Below are 11,517 nucleotides of genomic sequence, written 5' to 3' on the forward strand. Positions count from 1 at the left end.
TTAAAAATGTTTTTGCTGTATTTGGAAATGCATGTGTGTATAGGTACATATTTGTGGCTTGTACTGGATATTGGTTAGAGAGATACGTCGACATACCTGTTGAGGCCATACCCGTGATCGCCATACGCTCCCGCGCCAGATCCGCAACTAAAACATTGTGACTAACCCGAAAGACACCCGAGGTCGGAACTGGGGCACAGTCGGGTCTTGAAGGGATTTAGCGACACCGTGTGGGTGAAGAGGGAATTGCAGTCTTCGTTTTGGGGGGGGGGGGTGGGGGCGCGAGCGCGGAAGTGGACGCGCTCGCGGCCCTCCCCCCCTCAGGGACGGAGGCGTCGTTGCGCGGCCATGGCAGCCCAGGAGGAGTTCTTTGCGGGTAAACGCCGTTATTTTGCAGCTGTGTTGTGGACGTTGGGCGCTGATGTGCGAGCAGCGAACCTCCTTATGCGAAAGTAACAATGCACATACTCTCTCAATACAGGGCAGGGGGTCGGGGGGCAGTTGTCTTAACAACCCTCTGAATGTGTGTGAACAGAAAAAAAAATCTTAAAGCGTGTTGTTCTGCACACGCCTCGACCTTTAATGACCTTAGCTTATGTTTCTCAATCGCGTTCACTCTACTGTCACATGTGTGTTGGTGAAGCTGAACATAAGGAGCCCGTGTCTCGCGAAACATTGCGTAACCCTTCACGACATGTTGCACAGGCATTCCCAGGATCCCGTACCTACCCAGTGCTGGGCCCGGAGATGTCATGTGTTTCAGACACTACAACGCAGAGGAGGTAGGTGCGACACGCACACACACACAAGTCAAGGCGACGTGCGCGGCGTGGGGGACACGAGCCTTGCGGTCTTGTTAAGGCCCGCGTACCGCACGCCGTGCCCGAGGCGGGGTGGTGTTATGGGTAAACCCGGCCGGAGTTCAGTGTTCCTGTGTGCAGGTGCTGATGGGGAGGACGATGGAGGACTGGCTGAGGTTCTCAGTCTGCTACTGGCACTCCTTCTGCGGAACTGGTACCGTAACAGCTGACCCAACACTCACACCAATCACCAGTCATCACGCCGTCTGTGGTAGTGGCTAAAGGGAGGGTTGCATATTCAGGCTTTGTTTAATAAATACTGTGTACTGTACGCGCCAGTAAACACACACAGCAGTTGTAGCTGTTCTCAGACCCTTGACAGGTTTCGGCTGTATAGCTTCTTATTTATCTTACTTCCAATTCTTTGTTTAAAGTGAGCTCAACAGATGATATCTCTTTTTTTGAATGGGTGTCTTCTTTTTTTAGGGGCTGATCCTTTTGGGTTTCCGACGCTCCACCGGCCCTGGAATGCAGGGACTCCTATGGAGTCAGCCAAGAGGCGACTCTGTGCTGCTTTTGAGTTTTTCACCAAGCTTGGGGTGAGGGAATCAACCAGATTTTAAGTATTGAAGTTAGATTTCCACATAGCTAATCAGAATGAACAGTAGTTACTGTATATATATATCCTTTGTGACCTCTGCTTGTTTTTTCGCAGGTTAAATACTACACATTTCATGACAGGTAAATTGACCAGATGTCTTTTTATTTTTCCTTTAATCACAGGTCATTCATTTCTGTAGGCTTACTGTGTTATCTTGCTTTCACTCTTACCAGACAAAGTTCTGGGAGAGTAGAGTAGAAAACAATTATCTGGGCTTGCATAATCACACTACATATATTTTACATGACGTTGAATAATGGTTTCATTTTAGAAAATAAATAAATAATCTATCGAGTGCTAGAAGGATGTCATATCGGTGTACAAATCTTTAGGGCATAAAAACCTTGATATTTACACCCTACGTCATCCACCTCTCCTGTGCAATGTGCCTTTCATAGTATCTAAAACTAACACAATCTAGAGAAGACGGGTATGATTAGAGATTGCTCCGAACAAAGTCCAGAGCTGTCCTCTTGTTTCCTACAGAGACATGGCCCCTGAGGGCTCCACGCTGAAGGAGTCCAACGTGAATCTGGATGAAATAACCGACCTGGCCCTCCAGCTGCAGAGCCAGACTGGAGTCAAGGTGCTCTGGGTCACCTGCAACCTCTTTTCCCACCCAAGGTCAATATTTGTACACGGATCCTTAGAAAACCTGGTGTTCGAAGCTGTCTTCCTAAAGCTGTGTTTCAGCAGGGCAAGAGGCTGTTTGCCCAAATCTGAGAAAAATCTTGATGTAGAAATTTCGTATGTAAACTCTACTTGACAGGTATATGAATGGTGCAGCCACCAACCCTGACTGTCATGTTCTGGCCTACGCTGGTGCTCAGGTCAAGAAGGGGCTGGATATTGCCAAGAAGTTGGGTGCAGAAAATTTTGGTACGAGGGGCTTGACACTGTCACCTTGTGTAAATGTAGAATATCGACATGTTTCTTTGAAAATTCCTCACTGTAACCAGTCAGTCAGTTGCTTGTCTTCTCAGTGTTTTGGGGAGGAAGAGAAGGTTTTCTTTCCATCCATAATACGGATGTTGCTGCCGAACTGAAGCACATGGCCAGCTTCTTCAACATGGCTGTTAGTAAGTGTTGCCGTGACTGTAGAGCTGATTCTAAATCTGGGTGTCGGTCAGTCGGTGTTGTGCGTTGTGTCACGGTTACAGTATGTTTGTCACCAGAGTACAAAGAGAAGATCGGGTTAAAGTGTCAGTTTCTAATTGAACCAAAGCCTAAGGAGCCCTGCAAACACCAGTATGATTATGGTAAGGCTTTGCAAGTTTCAACAAAGCAAATGTGCTTTTTGATCTTACAGTTACAGTGATCCATGATAAACAATATGTCCCTGTCCCTGTTTCCTTCAACAGATGCTATGAGTGTTATAGGATTCCTTAAGCATTATGGTCTGGAGAGTCACTTTAAGTTGAACATTGAGCCCAACCACACCACCCTGGCAGGACACTCCTACGAACATGATATTGTCATGGCCTCTGCGTGAGAAATTGCAGAATGTTGCTGCGTCACAATTTTGGCACATCCACAGCATCCACCACTAATGACAGTTTTACCCCGCTACATGTTCTCTCTCGTCCTTGCTTGCTGGTGGACAGGTTTGGCATGCTGGGCTCGGTTGACTCAAACACTGGCTCTCCTGACCTGGGGTGGGACACAGATCAGTTCCCCATGGACATCAGGAACACCACCTTGGTCATGAAGGTGAGCTTTAGTTTGTAACAGGAGTTTATTGCCAGTGATGTTTCTGAAGGTGCTAGCTTTAGTTAACATTTGTAATATACTTAGCAAAGCTTGGTTAGACTAAACATTTGGTTGAAGCAGTATAAATTGATATTTTTGGCCACTTGGAGGAGAACAGTTGCCTATTTGCACATCCGGCAGGCACGGAGCAATATTTGGCATTTCTTTGAAGTCATGTTTCTGGCTAGATGGCTAATTGAAGTCTAAATATTCACTCTTTCTGCTTTGGTCTCCACCAGCTCCTCAGAAAAATATGTGACTTTTTAGCAGCTAAATGCTCCACCCCGTTCACCAACTAACATTGTTTGTCTGGACAGACCACATCGGTTTTAGCTGAGCTTTTTTGTTTAAAACAGCGGCCTTCCGTGGCTGTAAACAAGGGTCATGAAAGTGGAGCAGGAAAACCCAACAAGCAAAAAATTAGCCGAAGAGGCTAAAAAACTCTCTAGAGCTGAGGGGAAATACAGAATCGATGAGAAACCTCCGTGTTTGTCGCTATGAACGACTCCTTTCACGTACACTTAATAATTTGATCTATTGTTAACATAAAAATATTGATTAGTGCAGCTTTAATGTTCATAAAATTGTCTATTGAAAGTAATCTCTGGCTCATAAATCATCACACATATTACCACCTTTTGTAAAATATGTTAGACTTTTGAATTAAATGCTTTGGCTTACTCTAGTAGCGCTGCATCAACTGTACAAGATAAGTTTAGATGAGAACGGAGACTGAACAGAGATCAGTTATCCTTCAGTGTCTGATCTTTTCCAGACCATCATTGAACAAGGTGGTCTGCAGCCAGGAGGCCTGAACTTTGATGCTAAGGTGCGCAGAGAGTCCACAGACCTGGAAGACCTGTTCATAGCTCACATCGGAGCCATGGACGCCTTTGCAAGAGGACTCAGGAATGCTGTACGCATCATTGAGGACGGGATTATCACTGGCATGGTGAAGGTGGGTGTACAGCTCCTTTTAAATTCACCGGTAAAATACAGTGGATTTTACTTTTCACGAACAATTATTAGGAAACATGCTACATTCTGTTTTCTGCATAAGTGGTTATGTCTGATTTTAACAGGAGCGATACTCAAGCTTCAGTCATGGCTTTGGACAGAAAGTGGAGGATGGTTCTGCCACTTTAGAGGAGATGGAGGTAAGACTCCACTGGAGCTCTTCAGTGGGATTTATACTAAATGTATAAAATATCAGAGACTTGCTTGATGAGCTACCAAAGTTTTTGCACAATCATTTTAACTGTCTCACTGCAGAACACTGTCTACTTCTCTATCTATCTCTTCCTTTCTATAGAAGAAAAATAGCTACGACATGACATAAATTGAGTGGAAATTTAAGGGAGAGAGGAGGATCCCGAAATTAAAAGGTTCTGATGTTTCTTATTTCAGGCTTTCGTCAGCCAGAATGGTGAACCCACAGTCACATCAGGGAAGCAAGAAAAATATGAATCCATCTTTAATCACTACATATAGTCAAAACGTTACCTTCCCCGAGTCTACAAATGATGACCTTCAAAAGGAGCTGGTGATGAAACACTGGTGAGCAGATCAAACACAGTGTTAAAATGTAGAGCTCTTTATTAATCCCACTGGGATTAATAATTTCTGCACTGCATGACTGCAGTCGTTCGCTAACTAAAACGGTATAAATACTGATGCTGATCACTGCAAGTAAAGAGCTGAAATGTTTAAGTATCAGGCAGAGTAAGTAATGGACTAATCCAGTGTAACATTTTTGAAATGTATCACTATTTATCACTAGTGCTATAAAAATGTCACCTGGCATTTGATGTAACAAGGTTATCTTCATATCAGAGGATGACCGATATGGAAACATAACTGTGTAATAAAACACATTTTCACAATGAAGCTGTTGAGGGATCATGTTGTATCTCAGTTTAAATCTAGACTGAAAAGAACAATTGAACTGCATCAAGAGTCACAAACAGTTTTTTTTCCTCATTTGTTTCATACAGCAGGAAATATGTGCATCAATCTTACATTAGACATGTCTTTGCCTCAACAAAAACCCATATATAAAGGAAAAACTGTTAAATATGTAATCAAAATGTTTAGAAATATGTATTATTCTGAATATTTTTTTTAAATAAATAAAACAACAAATTATTCTGAATTATTTACGAATGAAACTATTCCAATACATTTCCTACCTCTCCAGGCTGAGCCACTTATACCTAAAAAAAAATATTTTTTTGGTTTAACTGCTTGTTTAATTCCTATTACTTTCATAGTTAAACTTAATCGCGTACATACATCGAATGAAAACTCTCCAGTATCTGAGGTCGGCTGTTAATATCCGACGGCACTGAGACTTACTCTACTGACTTCCCCGAACGAAAGCTTACTTTACGGCGAGCACCGCAAGGAGCTCTCGCTCTGCACGTTTGGTCTGGGCACCATGGATGTCTCCGGCGTGCGATCCAGATGTATCGTCCTGAATATAGAAGCCGGAACAGGTGTGGCACCCTGGCCCTGTTGCATCTGTCACAAGTACAGAACATTTATACCTAAAGCCAGAATGTGTATTTTTGTGATGAGGTGCGTATTATTACTGAGGTTTTGTTTTTAGTGTGCACGACTTCTGTTGCTGTGGCAACGGCCCCCCCCTCCGCGTCAGATGGCGCACGGGAGCGGCTGCGATATTTTGACATGCAGCCCAAAAAGATGGTCCGGATTTACACCGCAGAGTGACTTCTCCTGTCCGACATGAGCAATCTCTGCTGCCGGTCCCCCCCCTCTCACTCAGTCCCCGTTTGCGCTGTCAAATAAATGTACCGCTCACCTTTCCACTGACATCACATCATACTACCGTCCTGCTAGCCGGCCGTCCAATCCGCGGCCGAGCGGAGGTCCCTCACCGGCGCGGCTGCCCAATGGGCGGATAGCGTGAGCTCTGCTCACCGTCGCGTCCCTCCCGATTGGAGGGCCGAGCCGTAGAGGAGGCGGGATGTGAAACCAGCGAATCCGAAGTGGTCCGTGTCTCTCATTAGCATAAATTATTCAGCAGCATCCCTCCGACTGTCTGGGAACAAATGACCGTGAGTTACAAGGTAATAGTTGGTTTTGAGTTGGCTGACTTATTGTTTTGGAGCACATGAGAAACAATATTCGATGAAGAATAATCTATAATTATTTCTTATTGCGCGCTGATGTTTTTTTTTTTTTAAATTTGTGTCATTTCACCATCACCATCCATTAGATTTTTTTTTTTTAAATCCAAAAAGATGTGGACTTTCCTGGGAATAGCGAGCTTCACATATCTTTACAAAAAATCCGACGCAGTTTTGACTCTGGTTCCCAAAGAGCTGGTGGCGGCCGCAGCCTTGTTTCTCACGGCCGGGCTGCTGGTCTCATACATCAGGTATGTCCATGGCCAGAAGCTCAGGCCCGCTCAGGCACTTCACTTGCCCCTGGGCCTCCTGTCTTTCGTACCTGTCATCGGCCCCTTAATCCCTCACACTTCAACACAGAGCAGGGAGAAAGCAGGGGACAGCGGCGGCAAGGTAAGATCATTCATATGGGTTCGTGTTAGTTTTGTGAACAAAGGAAGGCAAAGACAGATAATAAAACGAAAATAGTAATAGTTTTTCCATTCCATTTAAGTGTTTTATTATTTTCATTCAGCTATTTTAATTTTTGTGAGCATAATCTTTCTAAAAAACTGACTTCTTATTCTAATATATAAGTTTTCTTGATCCTAAAGACAAGTGTGCCGTGTGTTCATTTGTGTGTATATGCTCAACCACTGCAAGGGCGATCAGAGGGACACAGCTGGTTATTTGACAAAGTGTGAAAACGATACACTTTCAATTGTTTGCCTTCCAGTCCGGCTCAGTTCAGACTTTAGACAGTGTGCACTGACGCTCTCCACCGCATTGTTTCCAGAGCCGGAGAAGAAGGAACAGAGTAGATGCGGAGGTCCCCGCCAGAGAAGGTGCCTCAGCCAGTGGCTCGTCCGCGGCCCCGGAGCCCGATGTGGTGATAGTTGGGGCCGGGGTCCTCGGCTCAGCGATGGCGGCTGTCCTGGCCCGGGACGGGAGGAAGGTGACGGTGGTGGAGAGGGACCTGAGGGAGCCCGACAGGATAGTTGGGGAGCTGCTGCAGCCCGGAGGATACAGGGCTCTTAAAGAGCTCGGGCTGGAAGGTCAGTGACCTGTGAATATACTCTGAATGGACAGATGGTTATGGTCCTCTGTCTCGTGGTAAGTTGCGGCTCTTTTTGCGTTAGTTGTCTCAGAGGTTGAAGGCCCTGGACACCAACTTTCTCAGCAGATTCTTAATGCGAGCCATGGGGCCCTGCACGGACGTGGGATCGTGGTTGTTTCACATGGGAGATTTTCTTTGCTCCTCGTTTTGCCTGCGCTGTGTTTTTCACTGGTTTGAAGCGGGCAGGGCTCAGCTGGAAAAGGTGATGTTACGCATCTCTTTGCACCAATCAGAATTGGCAATATTTGAATCGCAGTCTGCTGACAGTTGTTTTGCTGTTTGTCCGTTACCAGTCAAAGCTGACCCACACAGTCCTGACATGTCAAACTCTTTTTTTCCTGAACTTTAACTCCGACTACTGCTTATTCAATCCTAAATATGAAATGTTTATGAGAAATTATTCTCTAATTCTCAGCTGCTTTTGTTTATCTAAATGAACAGTGCGTCCTTTGTGATCAGTATAGCTTTAATGCAGAAATTCAGTCTAGGATGACAGCTTTTACACTGAGTCACCTTACCACCTTATCATTGAAATTGTCTGCCTCTCTCATAGTCATACAATCCGTCACATTCTTTTTTTTACTCAGATAGTTCCTCAGAACTCCTATCCACAGCAATCTCCTCTGGACGTGAGAGAACTTGTCTAATTTTCTTTGTAAATCATCCTAATTGAAATGGATCTGAGACAGAATATGATCTATTTCATTTCCAAAAGGTTTTTAGGGCCGCAAGAGTGTGTCTGAGATTATCAGTGCTGATCTTACAGTGATCACATTGTACACTACTGGGCTTTTGCAAAAAAAGTCCCTTTAATTGCTCTTAACGTCTGTTCCATTTCTTCTGCCTGCATCAAATCACACATACTGTACGTAAAGAGCAGCGGACTGAATGGATAACGAATTTGTGTGCGGCGAAGCCTTAACCTGTTGCGCGTCTTTGGCCTCAGGTTCAGTGGAGGGTCTGGATGCCCATGTGGTGAACGGCTACGTGATCCATGACATAGAGAGCAGCACGGAGGTGGAGATCCCCTACCCCCAGGAGGAGGAGAGCATCCAGTGCGGACGCGCTTTCCATCACGGTCGATTCATCATGGGCCTGAGGAGAGCTGCCATGGCCGAGCCAAAGTGAGTGGAGTCGCGATGAAAGGAGTTTGCCTGCCAACTGGCTGATGGGACGACAGTGTTTCTGACAGCACTGAGGGTTAGAAGGAACAGGAGTGTAATATGAACTCCTGCCTTGTCCTCGCATGACTAGTTTGACCAAAAAAAAGAAAAAAAAAAGAAAAAACTTAACTCAAGAGCCACTGACTTGATTTTTCTGGGGCTTTCAACTGCACCTATAACCTTCATCTAAGCTCTGACCCTGAGTTCAAAAGTCTTACCAGAGTTTACTTTAAGGTAGTTTCAAATTGTATGTTTGAGATTTAATTTAATGCAGAGGACTATTAACACCGTTATCCTTGGTTGGTTAAATGTACCACTGTATTTTAAGTTAAGTCAATGACGGTTCACTAAAAAAGGCCTTATAGTATTTGCTTAACCCAACTTAATTTAGCATTTCCACAATATGTCGTATAGACATGTATTTTGTCTCAGTAGTTTAGTCTGTTCGTGTTGCCCATGCATGCTGAAGCCTCTGTCTACTTGCGCCACCCAGTGTCACATTCGTAGAAGGCACCGTGACCAGTTTGCAGGAAGAGGACGGCTGCGTGACGGGAGTCCAGTACAAGGATAAAGAAACCGGAGACATCAGGGTAAGGACAGGAGACTCTGCTGTGCGTGCATGGACTTCTATAGTCCACCTTCTAACTGCCCCTCTTTAGGGAAAGAAATGCCGTGTTTGAAGCGTAAAGTGAGAACTGTGATCAACCTGTGTCCTGCAGGAAATCCATGCAGCACTGACTGTGGTGGCTGACGGCTGTTTCTCCAAATTCAGAAAGAGTCTCGTCCCGGGGAAAGCTCGCATCTCCTCTCACTTTGTTGGATGCCTTATGGAGGTAACAAGGACACCAGCCAGTTTGACTGTTACTACCACACAACCCTGAATACACTGAAAGGACTTTAAAAGGACTTTAAACTGTTCTAGAGCTGAAACTAGAAACTCACTGGAAACTATTTTGATAAACAGTTTAATTTTTCAGTCTACCTTTCAAGCAAAATGCCAAACATGGTCTAGTTTCAGATTTTCAAGGGTGACTTTTTGTCAGACAAACGAATAATTTGAAGATGCCATCTTGGCATAATTTTTTCACTGTTGTCTGACATTTTAGAGACAAAACAAGTAACGGATTATATGAGAAAATAATTGGCAAATTCATCAACAATGAAAAACAGCTTTGCAACCTTGAATTGGTTGCTAATTTTGACTATAAAATACTAAATTCCATTTAAAATGTAATGTGTCCTTACAAATGAACCTTTCCCAATTTTAAACACCACTAAGAGTGAAATACAAAGCCTCCAAATATTGATTAAAAAGCATGTGTCAGTCCAATAAATCATTGTGTTAAAAAAAAACTAGAATCAGGACAACGGTGGCTGATCACCATGTTTCTTTCCCAGGACTGTCCCCAGTTTAAAGCCAACCACGCTGAGCTGGTGCTGGCTAACCCAAGCCCGGTACTCATCTACCAGATCTCCTCCTCACACACCCGAGTGCTGGTGGACATCAGGGGGGAGATGCCGCGCAACCTCTCAGAGTACATGGCTGAGAAGATACACCCGCAGCTACCAGGTACAGGAGGGATGAGATACAACCTCGTTTTGAAAATTTCTCTCAGCTTTTATTCTTATATAATTATCTCTAACGGAAAGTGACCTTGGGGTGGACTAAGACCTCCTGTAGAGTGATAAATGGTCACCGGGTGTAATAAGGTGATTTGAAGATCGTCCTCTTGGAAAGACTTTGCTTTCCACAACGTTTTTTGAGGCATCGATGCCGGAAGTGGTGGCGGGTAGGAATATTTCCAGACTGCTTGCCTGTGCTGCTGTGTGTACCGCTAAGGAAGCTGCAGTTGAAGGGGTTTGACATTCAAGGGGGGGGGTTCCGTTCAGCGGAAATATCAAAGCCGCGCTATCAAAGCGGCGGCTCCGTTAACCTCGGCAGAGGTCCGGCTGACGTGGCGTCAGTAGAGTCAGTCACGCTGATGCATTGATAAATGTACATTCAGGCACCAAAAGAAAAGGCTTTTTCTTGTGCATGTGCCCAGCATGTACCTTTTTCCTTTTCATCCGCAGAGCCGGCCGACTGATCTACCACCTGTGCTCTCTCTTTCTCTCCTTCCTTCAGAGCATTTAAAGGAGCCTTTCATGGTGGCGCTACAGAACGATCGACTCAGATCCATGCCCGCCAGCTTCCTCCCTCCCTCCCCCGTCAATAAGCCAGGTACTGAAGTGCTATCGACTGTGGTGCTGCTTTAAGATGGCCGAAGGGGAATCTATTGAACTGATTTCAGCATATGTGCGGTATAGTCTTCAAAAGCAGTGCAAAGTTAAGCCATTTCCTGGTTGGGGACTAATTTGTGTTTTCAGATAAACTTAAAATTAGTCGATGCATACTCTTTTCTCGGTGTTTGAACATTTATTAGTACTTGGCTTTATGGATACATTCAGAAATACAGTGTCATTACCTGAAAGAATAATACTCACATTTAGGACATTCAACATTTTTGGAAATACTCTTACTGGGTTTCTTGCTGCGAGTTAGATGAGAAGATCAATACAATTATCATATCTGTATGGTATATATGAAGCTGAAAGAGTAGAAAAACAGCTGGCTAGTCTCTGTCCAAAGGTATTTTATTATAGACACAGCAACTGGTGATGTATTTTGGATGCAAGACAAACAGCGGGTCTGTCGTCTGCAGGCGTGCTCCTCCTGGGCGACGCATACAACATGAGACATCCTCTGACGGGGGGCGGGATGAGCGTTGCCCTCAACGATGTTCGCATCTGGAGGAGTCTGCTCAAGAACATCGCGGACCTGTACGATGACAGAGCCATGCTGCAGGTGAGCACAGGAACGGTCTGACCCCCAGACCCTTTTCTTGTCAGGATTAGAAAA

At 44.8% G+C, this 11,517-nt stretch overlaps 2 protein-coding genes across 5 annotated transcripts in view; both read left to right on the plus strand.

Moving 5' to 3' along the window:
- The first annotated feature begins 312 nt into the window (after positions 1-312).
- On the plus strand, positions 313-5,097 carry LOC120783600 (xylose isomerase-like). 4 transcript variants are annotated; one of them, XM_040116673.1, is made up of 14 exons: positions 313-376; positions 706-782; positions 942-1,071; positions 1,287-1,399; positions 1,516-1,541; positions 1,948-2,085; positions 2,231-2,340; positions 2,445-2,540; positions 2,637-2,720; positions 2,823-2,949; positions 3,066-3,171; positions 3,986-4,168; positions 4,293-4,367; positions 4,618-5,097. In XM_040116673.1, exons 1-14 carry the CDS (start codon positions 349-351, stop codon positions 4,699-4,701), a joined length of 1,377 nt encoding a protein of 458 aa, XP_039972607.1. In that variant the 5' UTR covers positions 313-348; the 3' UTR covers positions 4,702-5,097. The 4 variants fall into 4 exon arrangements, with proteins under 4 accessions (XP_039972607.1, XP_039972608.1, XP_039972605.1 ...); XM_040116674.1 differs by having other exon boundaries at positions 942-1,014; XM_040116671.1 differs by having other exon boundaries at positions 2,445-2,720.
- Positions 5,098-6,410: 1,313 nt separating this feature from the next.
- Positions 6,411-11,517, plus strand: part of sqlea (squalene epoxidase a) — a 7,458-nt gene continuing 2,351 nt past the window's right edge. The window contains exons 1-8 of the mRNA XM_040118166.1: positions 6,411-6,752; positions 7,135-7,393; positions 8,402-8,579; positions 9,112-9,208; positions 9,338-9,451; positions 10,017-10,188; positions 10,744-10,839; positions 11,321-11,463. Of these exons, the coding sequence (XP_039974100.1) occupies positions 6,474-6,752; positions 7,135-7,393; positions 8,402-8,579; positions 9,112-9,208; positions 9,338-9,451; positions 10,017-10,188; positions 10,744-10,839; positions 11,321-11,463 (1,338 nt within the window). The 5' untranslated portion in view covers positions 6,411-6,473. The remainder of the gene's footprint in view (positions 6,753-7,134; positions 7,394-8,401; positions 8,580-9,111; positions 9,209-9,337; positions 9,452-10,016; positions 10,189-10,743; positions 10,840-11,320; positions 11,464-11,517) is intronic.

The sequence above is a fragment of the Xiphias gladius genome, chromosome 22 (genome assembly GCF_016859285.1).
Source record: "Xiphias gladius isolate SHS-SW01 ecotype Sanya breed wild chromosome 22, ASM1685928v1, whole genome shotgun sequence".
Classification (NCBI taxonomy): domain Eukaryota; kingdom Metazoa; phylum Chordata; class Actinopteri; order Istiophoriformes; family Xiphiidae; genus Xiphias; species Xiphias gladius.